At 38.0% G+C, this 21989-nt stretch overlaps 1 protein-coding gene across 2 annotated transcripts in view; it reads left to right on the top strand.

Moving 5' to 3' along the window:
• LOC134661351 (frequenin-2) overlaps positions 1-21989 on the top strand; it is a 190313-nt gene that overhangs the window by 85542 nt on the left and 82782 nt on the right. Inside the window, exons 2-3 of one of the 2 annotated variants that reach the window (XM_063517389.1) lie at positions 808-915; positions 1734-1896. In XM_063517389.1, the coding sequence (XP_063373459.1) occupies positions 1833-1896 (64 nt within the window). In that variant the 5' untranslated portion in view covers positions 808-915; positions 1734-1832. The remainder of the gene's footprint in view (positions 1-807; positions 916-1733; positions 1897-21989) is intronic. The other variant, XM_063517388.1, reaches the window with a different exon arrangement.

Below are 21989 nucleotides of genomic sequence, written 5' to 3'. Positions count from 1 at the left end.
TTATTCAATTACCTTTATATACCGACGTTTCGACACAGGTTTCACTGGTCATGGTCGCGGCCAACTGATGTCCCAGCAAAATGTCAAATCTCTGTTTTGACATTTTGCTGGGACATCAGTTGGCCGCGACCATGACCAGTGAAACCTGTGTCGAAACGTCGGTATATAAAGGTAATTGAATAAATTTCGTGTTAGACCCGTCTATAAATGTGAGTTAAATCTGTAGCAGTTGTACGTCAGGGTTATCACTACTACGTATAAACTAAAGTACAAAAAATATTTTTTCTTTGTTTTCACACCAATATTTTCAAGCAATGATATTTTTCATGTTAATATTTGAAAGAAATGCAAAAAAAAACGCAAGTTTATAAACAAAATAACAGACACATTGAAACGCGTCTAATATTGACATTGACCTGTTAATTTATATTATTTGACAGTACATTAAACCGGGTTATATCGGAAGAGGGTCAACAAGCTTCTCGATCAATTTTACTAATCTTACATACAATAAAGTTAAAGCAAAATGGTTCATCATAATCGCCAACCCTGACACAAAACTGTCATATGCTACGGTTTTGCTAGCTCCGTTGTTTCGGGGTATGTAATAATAACTCGGCAGTCACAATGACGTTTTTGAACGGTTGTTTTTAAATTATAGTTCCGTGAATTATAATTTTCGTCTAATGTGTAGGTATGCGCTCAACACTTCCATACTAAAATGCTGGAAGCGAAGGAATCTCTATGCTGTGCGAAATAAACTTATGACAACTTTAATGTAGTAACAACGTTTTTCCCTCGTTTCAGATAACGAACTCAATCATTGAGGGAATAGAGTTAGTGGTTCCGGAAATTTTTGTAATGGAGTGTGTGTGTGCTCGGTGCTACCGGAAGATAAATACAAAACGCTAAAAGGTACAAATTCCACTTTCCAAGTAGACAGTTCCATTAAGTTTTAAGTTCCTGAAAACGTCGCACCACACTCTTTCCTTAGCAACCGGTGCAGTGCGGTGGCCGGTTCTTCTTAAGAATGCACCTAGGCATATTTCCTACCTGAATTTTAATATGACATTCTACGTCTTATTAACATTATACGTCAGGGTTTTCCTTTTTATTATTTAATAAATGAAGTAGTTTGCAAATAATTAGACTTTATGGCAATTCATAGCTTGACATCATCAAATACTACTTAAATAAGTAAAGAATACCTATCCTAAAGCTTTTGGTATGACCAAGTATGACTCACGTAATTAGCTTATTGTCTAATTTATTTAGGCAACATCTTAAATTAAGATTAATATTGTTTTTAAAGAGATTTACGTCAACTTTATGTTATGAAATACGCTAGAAGATGCGAAAGAGGCTCTTGATTTATCGCTATTTTATAAATGGCTTGTTTTCGCAAAAGACGCGCCAAAATAAAGTGTTTCGTTTACGTTGCGCCGCTTTTCGTCGTTCTCCTTACAATATTCAGGAGAAGGAAAACAGCTATAATTTATGTTGGCTGAGACAGGAATAGAGAAGTTCTATCCTAAGTACTAGAAAGAGATCGGTAGCAAATGCTTCGGTTAATCCGTTGATGAATTTTTGTACAACTAAGTTGATATCTTCACGATTCCGACCTTTACGTAAAATAAACAAAAAACTTACTTAATTCAACATTACCTCTTCTTTTAAATGAACATGATTTGACGTTGGTCATTTCGCATTTGTAATTGTAAATCTATTTGCAGGTAGTCCGTCGTGCGCGGACAAGAGTAATATGTAAAACGTCACTTCGAGTGTCGACCAAGTGACTTGGTACCGCAGTCCGCCGTCAGGTAGCCGCCGCCATGGGCAAGAAGAACTCGAAACTCAAACAAGACACAATCGATCGGCTGACCACCGCCACTTACTGTAAGTAACTTGTTTTTTTTTACAAGAAAAGGCCGCTGCGCCTTTATAATAGAGATTCATATTTTAGTTAATTTTAATACTAAAATAAGTTGATATGAGTTTCATAGAGAAAAGTCCTTAGACAATACTTATACTGTTCCATTAAAAACTTGGTAGCGATGTTTACTTATTAATGTACCTTCATAGATTAAGTATATCATATCTACTATGAAACCTGGTTGATTGAGAGTATTGAGTTAAAACAATCGTGATCAGTTAAGCCGTTTTTGAGTTATCGCTAAAAATCTTTTCTTCTTATTTTATTAAAAAGCCTGGCAACCCTTATTTGGGACCGTATTTTCGCAGGCAACCCTATACCACTGTATTCGCAATAAAATTACCATCATTTTGATATATAATTCAAGCGTCAGACAGATGAGTGCAATTATCGATATAAACCCACCTGTTTAAACACGGCAACCTCGTAATAGTGACCGGAAAAAGATAGGCAACCTAGTTGATTCATGTTGTACAAGTTGTATACTTTCCAATGGAACTTATTTCGTTCGTCAGACAAATCGGTGAAATTTGAAGAAAAAAATATATTTTTTTAATTAATTAAAAATAGCCTTGACCATATTTCATTAGGCAACCCTATTTATTTATGTTCTGGAACATATTTTCTTTCATAAAATACAAGTTTCAACCGTCAGACGTATCGGTGAAGGTCGACCATATATGCGGGATCTCCTACTATAATGCTTCATAACGGGTGCGTGTCGTATGTGAAGTAGGTATTGTAAAAAGGACGACGGATTGTTTAAAAGAACCTATCCCTATATAAGGACTAATTGGACATTTTAAAAGTGTACAAGTTTCGCCTCGCTCAAGATCTTCATCTTGAGTTTTCAACGTTTTCGTACTCAATGAGTATTCAGAATAATAATTCCGCTTGTTAATTCCGGCACTTTGTTTTTATGCAAATCGGTCTCGGGTGTCTAGTTAATTTGCGCTTATTTAAATTTCTCCTAAATAACAGTGCCAAATTTTAACCACAAGTTATGTTTGATACCTACTGAAACCTACTAATACTATTTTAATGAGCCGCTGGTGCCCTAGGGGTAAGGCGTACAGCTTTTAATCCCAAGGCTGCGGGTTCGAACCGGGGCTCGTACCAATGAGTTTTTCGGAATTCGTGTGCGCAATATCATTTGATATTTTTTCTACTCCCGTACCTTTGTTTGTCATTTAAAAGGTCGTACACACACCTTTAAACCCCTATGTTATATAGCCTGACCAGTAATATATGATAATTGTCAAGAGGGCGCTGTTATTCTCATGTATAGGGTGACAATTCAGTGTAGTATGAAAAAATTAGTTCCAGTAAAATTCCGCAACATGGCGCACCCTCAATAGATCCTGGTTCACCTATACAAGACAAGTCTTTAGTCTATTCCCCAAAAAAGTATTTGTGCATACACGCAGTATCTTTTTGGTACTTTTACGATACTTCGTGTAATCACCACTTAAAAAATATTGTATGATATACATTGTTGCCAACTTAATTTTAATTGTCATCTCTGACAGATGAGTACTAACACTAACTAGTAGAAACAATAAAGTTGCTTCAGAAATCAGAAACGCGCATGTCACACCCGTAATATAGCAAGATCCATAGACTACGAACACCGCTTAGCGTTGCTTGTTAGTCTCCATAGGCTACTGTGGTCAAAATCGAGAAAAAAATCTATCCAAAATTGTAATTTAACTAAGAGCAAGTACCAGGGCCTCATGAGTTACAAGAAGGTGTCGCTGACCAACCGGCCGTCCAACCGGCCGTGGGGCGAGGGGCGCGGTTGGCCAAAATCGAGAAAAAAACTATCCAAAATTGTAATTTATAGTTGGTCAAACCAATTTGTCAGTAAATAGGAACAAAAAAAAACTATTTTTATCCTTTTCTTTTGGGTGCTAGTACTAGTGTAAGACAAAGATGGTATGATTATCTCAGTCTATGTTTGAAATAAGACAGTCCTTTGACACACTATAACTAAGAGCAAGTACCAGGGCCTCATGAGTTACAAGAAAGTGTCGCTGACCAACCGGCCGTGGGGCGCGGAGCGCGGTGACCGGGTTTGGTTTGTTTACCTACATATATTATGTTTATGTCCTATATGATTCCACTTGTTAAGTATTATTTTTGTTGAATGAAAAATATTTGTTAAATTTACAATTTTTTTTCAAAGTAAGTGCTTGGTCGTAGAAAAAGTATTGTATGCAACGTTGTTTAACTGAGTCAAAAAATACTCGTGGCGTCTTTATTAACAATTTTCGGCTTCGCCTCAAATTGTTACTCACGCCACTCGCCTTTTTTGACCCCTCTTAAACAACGGTTGCATAAAATACTATTATCAGTCGCCTTTTGGGGAAGATATAGAAGCCATAAAAATCAAGTTTAGATGCGGAACAATTTATGTTCATATGGATTGTAGGTTGCATTGTGGCTCTGGGGTAAATATTTTGGAGGCCCTTGGCGTTACAACAGAAACCATCGTTGATAGTGTCATCTACCTACAATTAGCGTACTATTTTTGGGGGTATTTTAGCTAAGACGAAATCTGGAGGATTAATATAATATGCGACGCGTACCTGTTCTTTGTTTACTGATTCTGGGAAAAAAAGGAAAAACAAAACATCGATTTTACTGCTAAATCAGTGTTAGAAGTCACATATTTATGAACCTAAGTAAATATAAAATTATTGATAAAAAATATATTAGATTTCATCTAATTATCAGAATGTTTTTATTGCATTTAAGGTTTAAATAGATATTACTCGCTCATTACCCTTCCGCAGTGGAAACCCAGCTGTTTCTATTTTTCATAATAGCGCGTCAAGCGTTGAATAAGCGACATTATACTGTCTTCGTTATGATAATGACTACAGCGGAGCGTTAACCAAAGTAGCCTTTCCTGTCTGGCCACCGTAAAAGGTTTTGAATGGTATTTTTATAACTGTTTTATGTTTAATTGTGATAAATCGTTGTGGTGTATATTCAAGTAAGTGATCGCGTGACCGCGCTCCGCTACCGCCAGGTTATGAAGTGGGAGCCACGCCTCTCGACTCGTGATTCAGTAATCGCGAACGGACCATTACGGACTAAGTAACTAAAATATAGCTCACGGTTAAAATTAATCCACTGTTGAATTAAAAATAACGCTAATTACTTTTAGCTAACTACTTATGTACGAATATATGAGAGTGAAATTTTAATTTATTTTTTATTTAAGTATTTAACTACCTAATATCTTCGCATAAAAAGTAGGTAGGTTAATACTATGTAGGAACACGTGTATCGAAATACCTCATTTCGCTCCGGATCCACTTATTATACCCTCAAATCTCTCATTTTTATACTAACCTTAAAGCATAAAATTTGTTGTTTTTGTTTAATTTTTTTTTTATAATTAATAAAATGCTACTAAGATTTTTATCTAAGTACCTAGACCTGATGCCAACACCTATTGGTATTAATAATATCTATCATGCTAATTTACTTCCAATAAAATGCCGAATAAAGCTCGCAGAAGCTTGATCCCTGTTCCAAAGTAATTGCACTGTTCGCCAATAACCGACGAAGTTGGTTTTATAGCGAAGTTAAGTGGGGAAGTTAGACGAGCGGCGCCATTTAGGCTGTAGCGAGTCGACGCCGATGCCGGCTCCGCGCATCTAAACACACACATCTTCTTGCGATGTGTTTAAATTTACAATCGAGTTTATTGACTTTTCATGAACAATATCCATTTAGTTTTGATGACCTATTTGTAACTGGTATTTTGGCGAATTACTTAAATAGAACCTTCGTTTATAAGTTTATTACTTCATTATTTGTATCTCCTTGGATATCACGGGCCTATAATCCCGGTTTTTTGATAGTGGGGACACAGATCCAACACGTAGAGGCCCCTTGGAGAGCTTTTATGTCATGTAATGCTTCATTTATTATTGAAGTTAGAATAAACGTTTCACTTGCGTAATGACTTAATTTAAGAACACAATGAACCTCTAAACGCGTCCTAGCATCAATACACGTTATTAAATTAATTAAGTACAAGTATTTAATAAATCTATAATACTAGTGCTCTTTAGTATTTCCATTATGGTCAAGTTCAATTAGTTTGCAGATATTTTTTAGGATTCCGGATATATCCCTGATTCTCGGATTGACCTAATCGCAACTCTCAAAGATAAGTTTTCGCATGAGATATCCTTGTGTACGCGGCAGTAGGTCAGGTCAGGCTGGCGTGGCGGGTTGGGCGCCGGGTTCATCTCCTATTGTCTTGTTTCGTCCCGTGTAATCGACTCGCACGTCTCTACAACAATAAGCTCCTGGACAGCATGGCGAGCTCGCTACGAGCCTACTTATGCCACCAAACACAAAGCAGTCTTTCTCGGAGCTATTTTACTACTAACTAAGCTTGCTCGTACTGAGTGCTTGGGAAACGAAGGCTATATTAAAGGGAGGCCATCGATGATTCCACATTATTTCCACTTCTTCGCATTTTGTTGTATTAAATGCAGAAGTTATGCATATTTTATGAGAGTATAAATTTATTGCTACTCGTTTGGTATGCGAATCGCCTGGCTTGATTCACTTAATTGGTTGAAATAAAAAATGGAGTGATTGTTATAGTTTATTGGGTTTGGGATACCTGGAAAGATTGAATTGTATTCGATTTTAATTTAACGGTAAATTCAACTAAAGGAAGATCTTAATTTAAGCTAGGAACTACAAACTTCGTAAATAGGCAGTTAGGTTTTTATTAATAGTGGACTTGAAAATATTCTAAGGGGGTTGAGAGGGATTATATCGAGAACAGTTTTTTCAGTTAGGGGCTTGAAACTTCGTAGGTTGTGACAGCTTAGACAAATATCATGCGTTGTATAATAATTACAAATGATTAACCGTCCCTCATCTTTTGCTGCATAATATTCTAAGCTAATGTAGAATATATAACCACCAACATACAACCACGCGTACGAAGTCACGGGCAACAGCTAGTCTGTTATGTTCCTACCCGAAAAAAAACCACAGATGCTATTTTTTGTGTTTTGATTATGTTATTGATAATATATTTGATTTAAGATATTGTAAAATATTTCCATATACAAATAAACGACAATTATTATAGCATTAAACATTGGTGATTTTTAAACTAAATCATTATTTTTGTACAAACGGGAGAACCTCAAAAAATGCTCTGAGTAGGCGAGAAGTGAGAACATATGCATCGGGACTATTATATTGTATTAGTTGTTGAGATTATAGGAACTTTCAGCATGGCCTAAGTAGTTGTAAACCCCTTAAAATACGTACGAATCACTGAAGTTCACTTGTATTGTAAAAAGATTAGGGCAATGAAAGTGTTAGGTAACAAAGGAAGTGACGTAGTAAATTTGTGGCGTCGTTCTGAAGATATATGAAGTGAATGTAGTGAAGCGTATTTTTAGGCGGGTGAGTAAGTGAAGGTGAGGCGCGGCGACATTCATTGGGTCAGCGCGTGTCGGGAATGGGAAATGCCAACACCTAGGGGAGGAAGCGGCGGCTAGCACGCGACGCGGAGCTAGGCCGTTGTTGCCGGTGTATCGACCGCGGGCGAGCCTTCAGTCGAAGTACTTACAAGTACCTATAATAAGTGTGGTCGCGACATCTGTAGCAAGTACCCTCCCGACCACCCGCACCGCCGAAAACATTAATTATGGTCTAAGATCCCACGTAACGACTCGACCTTCACCGATCTGCCTACCGGATTAAACTTATATTTTTTGAAATGGTATTGGCATTTTATTGCTTATATTCAAATTCATTACAAATTATTTTTAGAGCTCTTATGAACTTCGGCGTGGCACGCGTAGGTACCTAGTCAGCATCTTTAAAAAGGCTTGGGCTAGGAACAAGGAACAAATATAGAGATTGGAGACATCTAAATTATAAATAGAAGGAAATTTAACAGATTACGGTTTTAGAAGTCAAATGCAGTTTTCCTTCAACTGTGCTATGTTCAAATGGTGTTTAATAGGCTCAATGCATAAATACTTAAATCAAAATAATTTCGTACCTATTCGTTCATGTTACGTATAGACTTAAATCACGTAGCTAAGCACATTTGTAGGTAATAGAAAAGGGTATTCTTGTTTCTATAGGTAAGTAGGTGTACGCCAACCTGTGGCAGGCTCGCGGTGAAAAGGTATTTCCTACCTTTATTACCGGCCCGGCTGCTTGTCTGACAATGTAATCCACTGTAGAATTCCACTGCCGACATTCAGAGGGAAGATTCAAGCACGTATGAGTATTGGGAAACCACGACTCAAAACGAAAAAGGCAATAACGTGTTAATGTTGATGTAACGATGTAACGAAAATTATTTTAGTAATAGTAGTGAAGCCCTTCGTAAATAGGTAGCTTGAATGGCGGGCTCGTCTTTTCGCCCACGTGTTCTTAATCTTAATCAGCCTACGCTACAGGCGTCGACGTGCTTGGACGCATGTTATTAGTTATTTAGAAGAGATGGGCATTAAGACAACTCGAGGTACCCTACTCATTCGAGCGCACCGTTGCGCCCCCGCCAAATCGAGCGAAACAAAGGCACGGCTGTACGTATTATCCTTTTCTCGGAGCCATAGACCATTTTCAACCTTCTGTAATTTTGTCGCTTATCTAAGTTAGAACCCTGAAATTGCAGTGACATATAGAGTATAATATGACTTAAACATATTTTCAATAACATTAAATTTGATCTCTTGTCTTGTCTTTCGGATCCTCAGATATCAATTTTCATCATGATTTAAGCAAATTTTCCGTCTGAAGTACCTTTTTAGAGATACAAGCAAAAAAAACTGCAAAGGGCAAACATTTATTACACGCAGGACCAGTGCCGGATTAACCAATAAGCAAAAGAAGCACGTGCTTAGGGCACCACGTCTAGGGGGGCACCAAAAACGTAGGCAAAAAAACGTGCAGGCTGCATTTAGCATTGCGGTCGTAATGTAATGGAGTATGTTGGTACATGATGAAACTTTTTAAATATGTACAAGTACCCATCTAGTAACGAAGGGTCTTAAGAGTAAAAAAGTGAGGGCACGTAAGAAAGAACATCTCCAACGCAGGCCCTTGATTTGACCATACGCTCATCCTCAAGGCCAAAAAATCTTGCCTTCGGGTTTGTGGCGAGCCGATTTTTTCGACATAGGTTACCGATTTTATAGCGAATTTTGCGCTCTTGCACGCCAAATTAGTCGGCCAGCCCGTGTTACTGCATAGCCGCGATCCTGCGACCTAATTGTCCAGGAAGTGTTATAAGGGGCCCCGCGAAAGCCGAAAAGTAAAAGCATCCTGAATCAAGTTGCGCTTTCGAGTGAAGCCAAAGAGCGAGCGGTAGGAGAGTCGTGATTACATAGATTCGATTTCAAGCCACTCTTTTGCAGTTCGGCGTCAGGTCTTATGCGAGACCTTCTACCTCACGTCAAAGTCGATATTCTGCCTTAATTACACTTGGGCTTGGATCCAAATCCAAGCTTTCCTCTCTCGAAGCTGGGCATTCTGCCTTGCTCACACTTCGCCAGTGGTTGTAACTATGAAACGCATCGCGATCGGACGCTCCGGACGTTCAGCCTTATGCGGAGCTAGGCCTTCGGTCTCGTCCAGACTTCGTCATTGATCAACTCCAAGCTCTTCATCCTTGCGTCTCTGAAAACAACCTTGCTGCGACCCTTAAACATCGAGCCCGAAGCTAGGCTGACAGAAAACTATCCCATCTCTTCTTTGTATGAAATCCTGGATCCGCCCCTGTTTGGGACTAAAAGTAAAAATGTCCAATTGTCAATCGAATATGATCGAATTGCGTTTTTTGTAAGTAATGAAACATTTTCGCGCTCGCTACGCTCGCGTTTCTTTAGTAACTGACATTCGAGTAGAGACTGCAGCAGGATTACTGTTACAAATTTACTGCTGCACTGTCAATTTTCGTGATAAAATGTGACGTTCCACGGGAAAAGATACCTTATGGCACCTGGCGCTTACATCGCATAGCACCGCAATTGTATTGGAGCGGCGTTTATAATAGCGTAGGCGCCAACCGCCATAAGGTACCTTTACCCGTGGGACGTCACAAATAATGTGACTGATTGAAAAGTCCATTCTCAGCAGTAATGCGGCAATGAACGTCACTCAATTTACCAAGAAAATTCAATGTAATCTTGATGACCCTAGGAAGAGGGGGCACCATGGTCTAGGAATGCTTAGGGCATCAAAATATCTTAATCCGGCACTGCGCAGGACCAAATGAAGGTATTGAAACAATTTCCAGCTTGCTGGGAATTAATTCTTCGAAAAAAAAAATTGCTTGGCCTACGGCTATTAACTTAATGGCACACGAGAATTTTCCATTACGTACGCCTATATATAGATATATTTGCAAATATCATTTAATGTGTGTACCTTACGTAGTGAGTGTATCAAAATATAGCAATGTCTAGTCTAATATTTTATGAGTAGATACTTTGAGTACTTGAGTTATATTAAATACGTAGTAGAACTTGTATCAAACATTTGCCATCGCATGGTTACATTACAAAACAAGTCAGCGTATACAAAAAGTTCAAAACTCTTGTGCAAGATTTAGTGAGCGGCTTGGGCGTCGCGATCGTATAACTCCAGCGCTCAATCAACTAAATTCGCTGAAAATATCCGCGCGGCGGCGGGTCCACCTCGCGTGCGCGACGTTCCGCGTGTTAGCACAGCAAACGTCGCGCGCGCTGGCCGACAAGCTGCGGCGCGCGGCCGACTCCGCGCGCCCGCGCCGGGCCCTCCACGCGCTGCTGCTGGTACCGCCCGAGTATCGTGCGGCCGCGTTCAGGGGGTCATTTCGCTACGCTGCCACCAAATGTTGGAACGATATCCCCCCTCCTGTGCGTGAGGCAAAGAGTATCCAACAGTTCAAATCTAGGCTTAAAAAGTTGTACATGAATTATCAAAAAGAGTTTGAGAATATACACGTGACCAGCCCCGTGAGGGATGCGTTCATAAAGTTAACTTTTAGGTAAATACTAACCACACGAAACATATGCTATACTGTTCCTGTATTAAGTACCCCGTAAGGAAACTATTGTTACATACTAAAGTTTTGATTTTTATTGTGAATTTCATAATTTAAAAAAATATTTAATCTTAATACCATTCCAATTAGCTGACCAAGGGCGGGTTTAAATTCAGCAAGCTGTACCCGCACCTTTTTCATTACTTACACAATTTGTTGCACAATGTTTAGATATAGTCCGTCAACCAAATCTTGTCAGTAGCAATGTAAAGCAAACTAAAGTAGGGCAACACTCAAAGAGCAGTATTGCGCTAAGAAAAGCAGCAATGTACATCGAACCAAAAGATTTTTTTTTTCCGCTGAGCGCGCCCTGCGTACGTCAATTCAAATTGTCACTCGCGGTTTATTGAAAAAATTTGAAACGGACGGACAATTTAAAAGCGATGTTAAAACAATGTTAATCAAAATGATGAACAAATTTGAAGATATCAAAAACAACTCCCTATCGTAGTGCTTATATTCTCTTTGTTCCCTATCTATGTCTTCTAAGTTTACTAAAATAAAATCATATCAAAATGCAGATAATTAGATAGTGCATATATTTGTTATTTACAATATAATATGAATATGCCACTTGTTAATGTAAATTAGTGTACTCTTCTGGATGAATATGACATACCTGTGTAATTTTTTTGATTGGTATATATTGTAAAATAGGATTACATTAACCGCTACTAGGTGATAGATTAAGTTATTGCTGTCTGTGTATGTTTTAATCGCTTTCTGTTTTTGTTCCACTAACACTTAGTTTTTAATCTTAATTGTTACTAACCATTATGGGCCATTGTTGTCTTTTAAATAAATAAATTGAAATTGAAATTAAAAATAAAACAACTGATATTTGGGTGTTTATTTAATTTAAAGGTAAATAAGATAAGGGTCACTTTAGCTTACACTATAATTCAGGTCATTAATTGAAAAAATATAATGAAGTTACCAATGTTACCGGGTCACTTCAACCAAGCATAATACTCTGTAGTATTCTATTGCATCTTTGTAAATAGGTAGTGCTGAAAATATTAGACATGTGGGCCTATGGACGGTTTCCAGGACACAATTTATGGTCTTGTTGGATAGATTTAGGCATACGTTTTAATTTTATTTATGCCTTTTAACCCTAAAACAAAAATATGATCATAATCTTAAAAGTTCGAAAGAGTTCTTCCAGTATGTACTTGTCATAACCTCAATTTTTAGTAATGTTTACCATCAACGAGCATGATTGTACATTGTAGGCCCCTTAGCTTTGCTTATTCTTATTTAATGTATTGGTATTTAATGGTGACAGCAGAAATATCTCTTGAAACAGAAACGATTCAGAATGAAAACCAAATGAAAACAAATAAGGTGACGGCTGTCGTTCACGATCCACATTCCACAGATAAAACACAGATGACACGCATTTTGGAATTATTCGAACACAGTGTTGCTAACCCGCGATTTTTCAAATTTGCCGCCTTTTACTACTGACAAGATTTGGTTGACGGACTTTAAATACTGTACTTACTTCATGTACCTAAGATGGACTAATTACCTACCTAACCCTTATATTATACCTAAGAACTGATGTAAAAAGTAATGAAATAAATGCATTTGTATTTTTTTGTATTTGTATTACATTTAAATTGACATTGAAATACAATTAAATTGACCAACCATGCTATTTTTTGTATGTTATGTTTTTGCAACCAAGTTATCATTTCATTGCACAGGTCTTTTGCTTTTCCAAAATCTACTTCATATATACTGAGAAATTGAGTTCGGACTTCATTAGTTATTTTTATTTCATCATAGAATATAGGTAACTTAAAGTGCACATTGCTTCTTTATTGTGTTATTAGTGGTCTCATCCATTATGAGGCTGAAAATGTTTTTTTTCTATTAGTTCAGCAGAACATCTGTCACCTAGAATACTTGTTATCGTTTTTGTTGCTTTCGGTGCGTCCCAATGATACGAGTACACGTTTAGCAATATTGCTGTCTGGGTACTTAAAAAGTGCTTCTAATAAATGGTATAAAATCATCTGCCAACGACAATGTCAAATTGTGTTGAGGTAAAAAAGCACTTATTTTGAGTTCTGTTCTCTTAGCCATTTTTTCATCTTTCTTTGATGCTAAGTGTTTTGTAATTGGCTGGGTGTTACTTATGGCTTTCATATTAGTGTCATGCTTTCCACATTCCATGTGCCGCTCAAGATATGACCTATGGTTTGTAAGAAAACAGTTTCAGAGCTTGCAGTAAGCTATTGCTTGCTTGTTTTTTTCCTTTTTACAGAGTCAGATTTTAAAAATGTCTTTCTTAAGCCATTTGTTACTAAATGGATACGGATTTTTATTTCATCATAGAATATAGGTAACTTAAAGTGCACATTGCTTCTTTATTGTGTTATTAGTGGGGTCATCCATTATGAGGCTGAAAAATGTTTTATTCAATTTTTCTATTAGTTCAGCAGAACATCTGTCACCTATTCACCTAGAATACTTGTTATCGTTTTTGTTGCTTTCGGTGCGTCCCAATGATACACGTTTAGCAATACTTATTGCTGTCTTGGTAAGTGCTTCTAATAAATGGTATAAAATCATCTGCCAACAACAATGGCAAATTATGTTAGCTAAAAAAGCACTTATTTTGAGTTCTGTTCTCTTTACCATTTCTTCATCTTTTTTTGGTGCTAAGTGTTTTGTAATTGGCTGGGTGTTTATGGCTTTCATATTAGTGTCACGCTTTCCACACTCCATGTGCCGCTCAAGACATGACCTATGGTTTGTAAGAAAACAGTTGCGGAGCTTGCAGTAAGCTGTTGCTTGCTTGTTTTTTTTTTCCTTTTTACAGAGCCAGATTTTAAAAATGTCTTCCTTAAGCCATTTATTACTAAATGGATATGAAATTTTACTAGTTGTTTTTTCTTCGGTGGACCATCTTTATCCATTGTAATTTATTAGTAGGCTTTAAAACACCCATTAGAAACCATGCCATGCAACTAAACATGAATAAAAAACGCAAGACAATTAAATAACATCAATAAAAATGCTTCGCTAATCACTATTTTTACGGACCAAATCGTTAATAGTATGCTGTGGCGGAATATTCGGCCGGCGCTTCTTGAACATGAGAGGCCATGGCGGCCCAACTGGTCCACATCCTTGCCGCAGACGCACGTCACGCACGTAGGTATGAGGACACATATTCTGGAGGCTTGAGGCTTGGGCTCAAGCATATTGCTATCCTTAAGCTACTTGGATTCAGAACAGTGCCGATTTGTCTAGATGGGAGAGCTTATAACCAGTGGCCCGACTCGGGGGCCGAAACTGAAAGAATGCCCGCACGTTCAGAATCGTCCGGGCTTTGTTTCATGAGAGAGGCATGGGCTGCCTTTAGACGTGGTGAGTCCCAATCCCGCTGACAATGACGGGCAACTGGGATGTCGCACTCGGGCATGACTCGCACTAGGGCTCCCTGGCCTGTAGCCCGGGTGTAAGAATACGGCTACAGAATCCCCTGCCTGTCGTAAAAGGCGACTAAAAGGGGTCCTCGGGATCGGAGACGGTCGCAGCTAAGGGACTGCGACTGAAAAAAGAGGGGACCCATAATGGGGCATAACGGTAGGACGGCACTGGCGCGTTCATTGGAGATCCGCAGCCGTCCGAAATGCGCCGAGCAGGACGACTGGGAGGTTTTTAGTCGGTGAAAGTCCGACATAACCTCCGCATTGTCCCTGCGGTGCGGAGGTATCCACAACGGATTTTCCTCCCAATAAAAAAAAATAAAAATTAAAGGGCTCTCTGGCCTCCTTCAGGTTCGCTGTCTCATCACTGGTTTAAAATAATACCGACGAGAGACAGCGAGCCGTATACAGAGGCCAGGAATGCGGGCAGAGCCGAACTGGCCGAAGTACGAACGCCCAGTCCACCAAGCCTTATGGGAAGAACCACTTGAGTACATGAAATGTGTGTCGAGATAAATGTGGAGAACTTTGGAAAGAGTCGATTGAAGACAGGATGGACGGAAATTTCTAAATGCTGCGGAGTAAATACATGAATTTGGGTGTAAGTAAGCAAAAACGTATGATGAAAAGGCCCAAATGGGGATTTATTTTAAATAAAAGGTCTGATGTATAATTGAATAAATTTAATTTACAGTTAATAACGGGTGCGATTGATTCGTCAAAAATTGGTGAGCCTAAAAGGGTGAGGGATGTTTTTGAATGAACGGAAATATTAGGTAAAACTGCGCTGATAACTAAATAAGTAAGTTTCTTCTGGATAATGGATACGAAATATATATAAATTAAAAAGAAATACTTTTGAATAAAATTCTTTAGATAAACAAGTACCTATAATTTATTTGACTGTACCTATGACTTGACTTACCTGATAGCCTAAGAGCAAAATATTTCTCAGTTTGCAGCAACTGCAGCGGAAGAAATTGCAAGGCAAGTGCAAAATTGCAAATGCAATATTAAAGAATTTTAGTTTTTACAGTTTTCAAACTACAAAACGATTGACGAAGGCAAGAAAATACGAGATTGTCCGTTGAACGAAACCGCGCGTTTCCATTAGCATTTTCTTTCCTAAATTTCCTAGCTTGAAAATAAATAAATAGAGACACCAGCTATCATGGTCGCATTTTTATCACCTGTCACGCTATGCATCACTTTCGCACTTACATATTTGTTAGAAGGTGACAGCCATGGTGACAAGTGATAAAGAGCCGGCCATCTTAGCCCTACAGGTAAGTCACAACCTGGCGGTTGTGACTTCCAGTGTCGACTGCAACTTTTTTATGTTGGCCAGTACTGTCAGATTAAAAAAATTGTCCTGTACCTGAACTAACATTAAGTAGTACGATGTACGCTGCGTACAAAATAATAGGTACCTACGCAAGGGTCCAAAAATAGTACGTAAAACCGTACTAAAAGGTACGATTTAACAAAATATTAATGCACAGCCAAATTGTATTATTTTATGCTCAATGAAAGTTCCTGTTTAATATTTTAGTTTCCCGGTTAATAATAAGCCATTAGGTGCGAGTGCGGAATAGACAGTTTAATCAAAGTTGTACAAAGAGAGCAAGTAAAAAAGAGTGTTAGCCAGCATATTAAACATTTAACTGAGCAGCTGCATAGCATGCTAGATATTTGTACTTTTGAAGTGATTTGAGTTAAATAGGTACAGTGTCACACAGAGTACTTGCTAACTCCAACATTTACTTGATAGATAAATAACTTGAAATTTGGAACACAAAAGACGATTTTTTGAGATAAACATGAATTATGTTAACTTCATAGGTGTGCATATTTATAGAATATCGAACGTGAATAAATAATTAGTGAATGAATAGGTATTTATTGACTAATTACGAAACTTTTATACAAACTAAATGCTGATGAGGCAAATGAACACTATGATAAAATGTGCAATTTACTATATTACCTATAATTATTCAAGAATTTGATATTTGTTTGTGCAACCGAACAGACGAGGCGTCACATAGTATTATGTTAGTTTAAAGTAGCTAATAGCTTGTGTTGTCAATTGTAAATGAACTTCATGCTCAGTCGAGTCGTCTCGTCGCATCTGTGCTCCTATCCGAACTTCAGCGTCGAGACGCATTTTAATCGTAGCGTCTGGACTTCAAGGGCAAATATTATCTTTTATACATTGTTGGTGACTTCATGAGTTTTGTTACCTCTCAGAGCCAGATTGGCATTTTATCTGCGCGCTAAAACTTGTATTAACCAGTTAGCATACATTTTCTTTTATTCTAAAACATTAAAGGAAAAATAATTAAGTTATTACTTAAACATTATTATTTCTTATATTGTAGTACTTAGGTGTATTTTGACGTGTTTTATAGACGTATAAATGCGAAAGTGAGTCAGTCTGTTACGTGATCACGCTTAAACCGCTAAATCGATCTGGTATAGATAAAGTCTGCGTTACAGGGAAAGACATAATTTTTATCCCGAAAATCACCAAGAGGGTGAAAAGCGATATAGTTCAAATTAAAAAAAAAACTCGACATATATATATATACTTATCGTGGCCGAACTGGCGAATCCCAATTGGCCCGCATGAGATTGTTATGCTCGCCACAAAAGATACGCAACACCTATGAAAAGCTTAAGTCTTAAATCGTTGCATTATACATATTTTACAACCTACACCTACATAATAACGTATTAGTTACCTACACTAATTATCGAAGCTAAATATACCGTACGTACACATCGTATTACTGCTGAGTATTGAGAGTTAGAATTTTTTGGAGAAGTAAAACTGATGGAATGGAAACTGATTTGCTGAACCGTGGTTAAGCGATCTGGCGTTTCTAATGGTTGGTATTACCGAAATACCTAATAGGTACATATTTAAAATTTCAAACCACAAGGGTCAGACTTTTTCACTTCTTAATATTTTTATCTAAATAAGCAGCCAAATTAAATCTGTTTTTAACTTAGTAGGCACCTACTTAATTTTTAGTTATACTAGACTAAATATTGTCTTCTACGATCGATGTTGCTCTACCGATATTACCAATAGGTATATTTACTCCGTTTCAAGAAACCGCCCATCGCACGCTTAATCTTAATGCATCATCGAGTGTTCTATAAATAAACGTTCAATACATACAAGGCCCTGTCATAAGGGTTAGTCTATACATACATATAGCATATCCGTTAGTTTCGGAATATTGTTCGTCACCGCGGCGGTCGTGCCATTGTCACAATTTTTGACAACAAAGCCGTAGCCTTCGCCAGTGGCGACACGCCACATTGATTTCTACGCCACTCTCTACGGCGGCTCGACGCCGCCTCGTCTGCCGCATCTAATAATATATATATGGCCGAGTAAACCTTCCACTCTTCTCGATTAACCTTCTCATGATTTCCTTACAAATGTTGTTATATGATCCGTGTATGTCTCTCTCTTAACGTAAACCGAATGAGTGTGTCTGCATATTTCATAATGTATTTGAGTGAAGGTTTTACGTCGGTCGGTGGTATTTAGCAAAGTAAGGCTTACGATACGAAAAGGTTCGGGGTTCTGTAATCGTATTCGCGTAAGTACTAGACGTTGGTGCCGGGCAAACCACTACAACTGTGACCCCAAGATCTGTACCAACTATGCGTAGCTGAAGACGTGCCCGAAATCTCGCTTTGAGTCGTCACTAGTGCGGCCCGAGCGGTACCCGTTAACCAGGTTTTAGTCGCTAAGTAAAAAAAACAGGCAAAGGTTCCTAAGTGTGTGGGATGAATCATATGAGATGGACGATAAATACAAGTATGTTATGCAACTAACACCAAATGGCATAATATGTAAATAGATCACGTTAAACTCCGCTATTTTAAATTAGCTAAAAACTTATAATACGAGTAGGTATAAAATATGTAACGATCGCATTGCACAGAATATGCTAATTTAGATTTAAACGCCTTTTAGCCAGTAGGTAAAAGAAAACGCCCGTTACGGCGTATGACTAACATAAATAAATGATGATACTAAAAACAAAAATTGGATGTGTAAGAACATAGGTGTATACACCGTGGGCTCAAATAATCCGACAGATTTTAAAGGTGTATTCTTGACCGCATATAGAGACTAAAAAAATACCACACAAAGATTTATGAAATCGGCTCTTCATTTAAAAGTTTATTTCTGTAATAACTATAAGTGAAAACCTATTTTTGGCTGCCACGTTGACACTATGTGACTTGTTTCATGTTTTGGACATACCTACTAAGGTTTAAAGGAAACTCACAAAATGTATCTGTAAATAAATAAAAACTTTACTTATTCGTTGTAATGTTTAAGGCGAACATTGATAATAAATACGCCATGAGCACTTTTTGACTACTTATACAATACAACGTTGCATACAATGCTTTTTCTATGAGTATACTCCGAGTCGTAATTAGATTCCAAAAAAAGTAACGAGAATGTTGCCACTGCAATAATTTGATTGTAAAATAGTAAATTCCTTTTTATAAATAAACACGCTAAGATAATTTATTTATTGGTAATTTTACTCCTACGATTTAAAAAAGTAAAAGTACTATACTTATTTTTACATAAATACAAGACGCGCTAGTAAAAAGTGGCAACATTGTCTTACTTTTTTTGGAATCTAATTACGACTCGGAGTTTAGGCAATAGACAAATAAAATACAAAAATTTATAAACAAAATTTTATTTCGCAATTTTCATAATATTTTTAAGTAACAGTAAATGTCCGGTCTATCCTGTTTTTGGTGTTCATTATATGCACTATAAGTGCAACATAGCATCAACTGCATCTTTCATTTTTAGGGTTCCGTAGCCAAATGGCAAAAAACGGAACCCTTATAGATTCGTCATGTCTGTCTGTCTGTCTGTCTGTCTGTCTGTCCGTCTGTCCGTCTGTCCGTCTGTCCGTCTGTCTGTCCGTCCGTATGTCACAGCCACTTTTCTCCGAAACTACAAGAACTATACTGTTGAAACCTTGTAAGTAGATGTATTCTGTGAACCGCATTAAGATTTTCACACAAAAATAGAAAAAAAACAATAAATTTTTGGGGTTCCCCATACTTCGAACTGAAACTCAAAAATTTTTTTTTCATCAAACCCATACGTGTGGGGTATCTATGGATAGGTCTTCAAAAATGATATTGAGGTTTCTAATATCATTTTTTTCTAAACTGAATAGTTTGCGCGAGAGACACTTCCAAAGTGGTAAAATGTGTGTCCCCCCCCCCCCTGTAACTTCTAAAATAAGAGAATGATAAAACTAAAAAAAATATATGATGTACATTACCATGTAAACTTCCACCGAAAATTGGTTTGAATGAGATCTAGTAAGTAGTTTTTTTTTTATACGTCATAAATCGCCTAAATACGGAACCCTTCATGGGCGAGTCCGACTCGCACTTGGCCGCTTTTTAAATTATGTAGCTCTTGTCTGCGACAAACACCTATACCAAATATTACTACAACCTGTAACAAGAAAAAGGAGATTTGTATAACATTCAGTTTCAATGCAAAAAAAATGTAGGTACATAAGTATACTTAGCTCGTTGGTACTACTTGTACTGCCTATACTATACAAAATAATTTCGTTTCAATAACGCTAATAACTTTGAATATTTAGCTCAGTGGTGGGCAAAGTACGGCCCGCGAAACCATTTTATCTGGCCCGTCGCGGATACATTGAAATTATATATATTTATATTTTTGTTCTTTTTGTGCTCTAAAAAAAAATCTTGAGAAGTTTCAAGAGGAAGGCCGGAATTGCAACATAATTGCACTTTTATATAAAACCGTAAAATTTTAAAATTTCCAGTTTTGCTGCAATTCTGGCCCTCCTCCGAAATTTCTCAAGTTTTCTGGCCCCCCATGAAAAAAGTTTGCCCACCACTGATTTAGCTGGTGATATAGGTATATTAAGGGTCTACTTTAATTTGGAGTATTCAGAGAATGACGTTTTGCCGAATTTGACCAAAAGTCATGTAATTTTTTTTGATCCTTATGAAGTTATGACCTTAGGAATGCGTTTTTAAAATCTGTCGGGTTACTCGAGCCCACGGCGTACAGTCAGCAGCAGAAGTTGCTAAGCGGGCGAGGTGTTCAAAATTACCTTGACACGCTCTTGTTCTCTTAACAATAAAGTCGCGTCAAGATCATGGTGAACACCTGGCCCGCTTAGCAACTTCTGCTGCTGACTGTATGTGATGCGCGCATCGTATAAGGTTGTACAAACTTTATTTCGGAAGGTCGCACCCATCAGGTACACGTTACCTACCTACTTCAATGGCAGCAGAGCAGCTTGGGGTGATTTAAGGGGCCAGCAGTGGCTATCAAAGGTCAGGTGTACATAATGACTGACCTTACACCTCCAAAATCTTTCTTAACCCACAATGTCGGGCGCTAATTACAGATCACAGAACCGGTTCGTTGCGCCAAGTAGAAGTCTACCCAACATACAACAATTAAAAAAATAATCATAAATGTACCTATGCAGTGAAAGTAATAGTAGAGTGAAGCATTAATTGGCATGATATCGATAGTTACCTCTAGTTACACATGTAATGGTCATTAACATACCTAAATAACGTGTGATATACATATCAGCGACGGCTCTTAGATAGCTTATAAATTACCAAACGGCGCCATTATAATATTGTAATTAAATTAATATATTTAAAATGTGCGTAGGTACCGTAAAACGGGGTGAGTAGGTTTTGCGCGGAGAGGTGGGTTATGAATGGGGAGAGAAGATTTGAGAGGGGGGTGAGAAGGGATTTTAAGGCTACTGCTACAAAACTACAGCTATAAAGCTAACGCACAGGCTGCATTAGCATTGCAGTCTTAGTGGAGTATGTACCTACAATATGAAACTTTTTGTACGTGTAGAAATACCCATCTAATAACGAAGGGTCGTAGGAGTAAGAGAGTGAGAGCACGTAAGAACGTCTTCATCGTAGGCATTTGATTTGACCATACACGGAGGCCCTCAAGCTCATGGCTAAAAAATCTTGCCGTCGGACTTGCGGCCAGCCGATTTTTTCGACATAGATTACCGTTTATATAGCGAATTTTGCTCTCTTGCACGCCAGACTTGTCGGCCAGGCCGAGTTGCTGCATAGCCGCGATCCTGCGACCTAATTGTCAAAGTGTTATATTATAAGGGGCCCTGCAAAAGCCGAAAACTAAAAGCATCCTATCAAGACGCGCTTTCGAGTGATGCCAAAGAGCGAGCACTAGGAGAGTCGTGATTACATAGATTATAGATTCGTTTTCAAGCCACTCTTTTGCAGTTCGGCGTTGTCTTATGCGAGGCCTTCCACCTCACGCCAAAGTCGATTTTCTACCTCAATTACACTTGGGCTTGATCCAATTCCAAGCTTTCCTCTCTAGCAGCTGGGCTTTCTGCCTAGCTCACACTTCGCCATTGGTTGTAAGTATGATAACGTGCCGCGGTCGGAC

This window comes from Cydia amplana, chromosome Z, assembly GCF_948474715.1.
Source record: "Cydia amplana chromosome Z, ilCydAmpl1.1, whole genome shotgun sequence".
In the NCBI taxonomy this organism is placed as follows: Eukaryota; Metazoa; Arthropoda; class Insecta; order Lepidoptera; family Tortricidae; genus Cydia; species Cydia amplana.
Note: the sequence above shows the minus strand (reverse complement) of the source record. Positions and strands in the feature narration are given on the sequence as shown.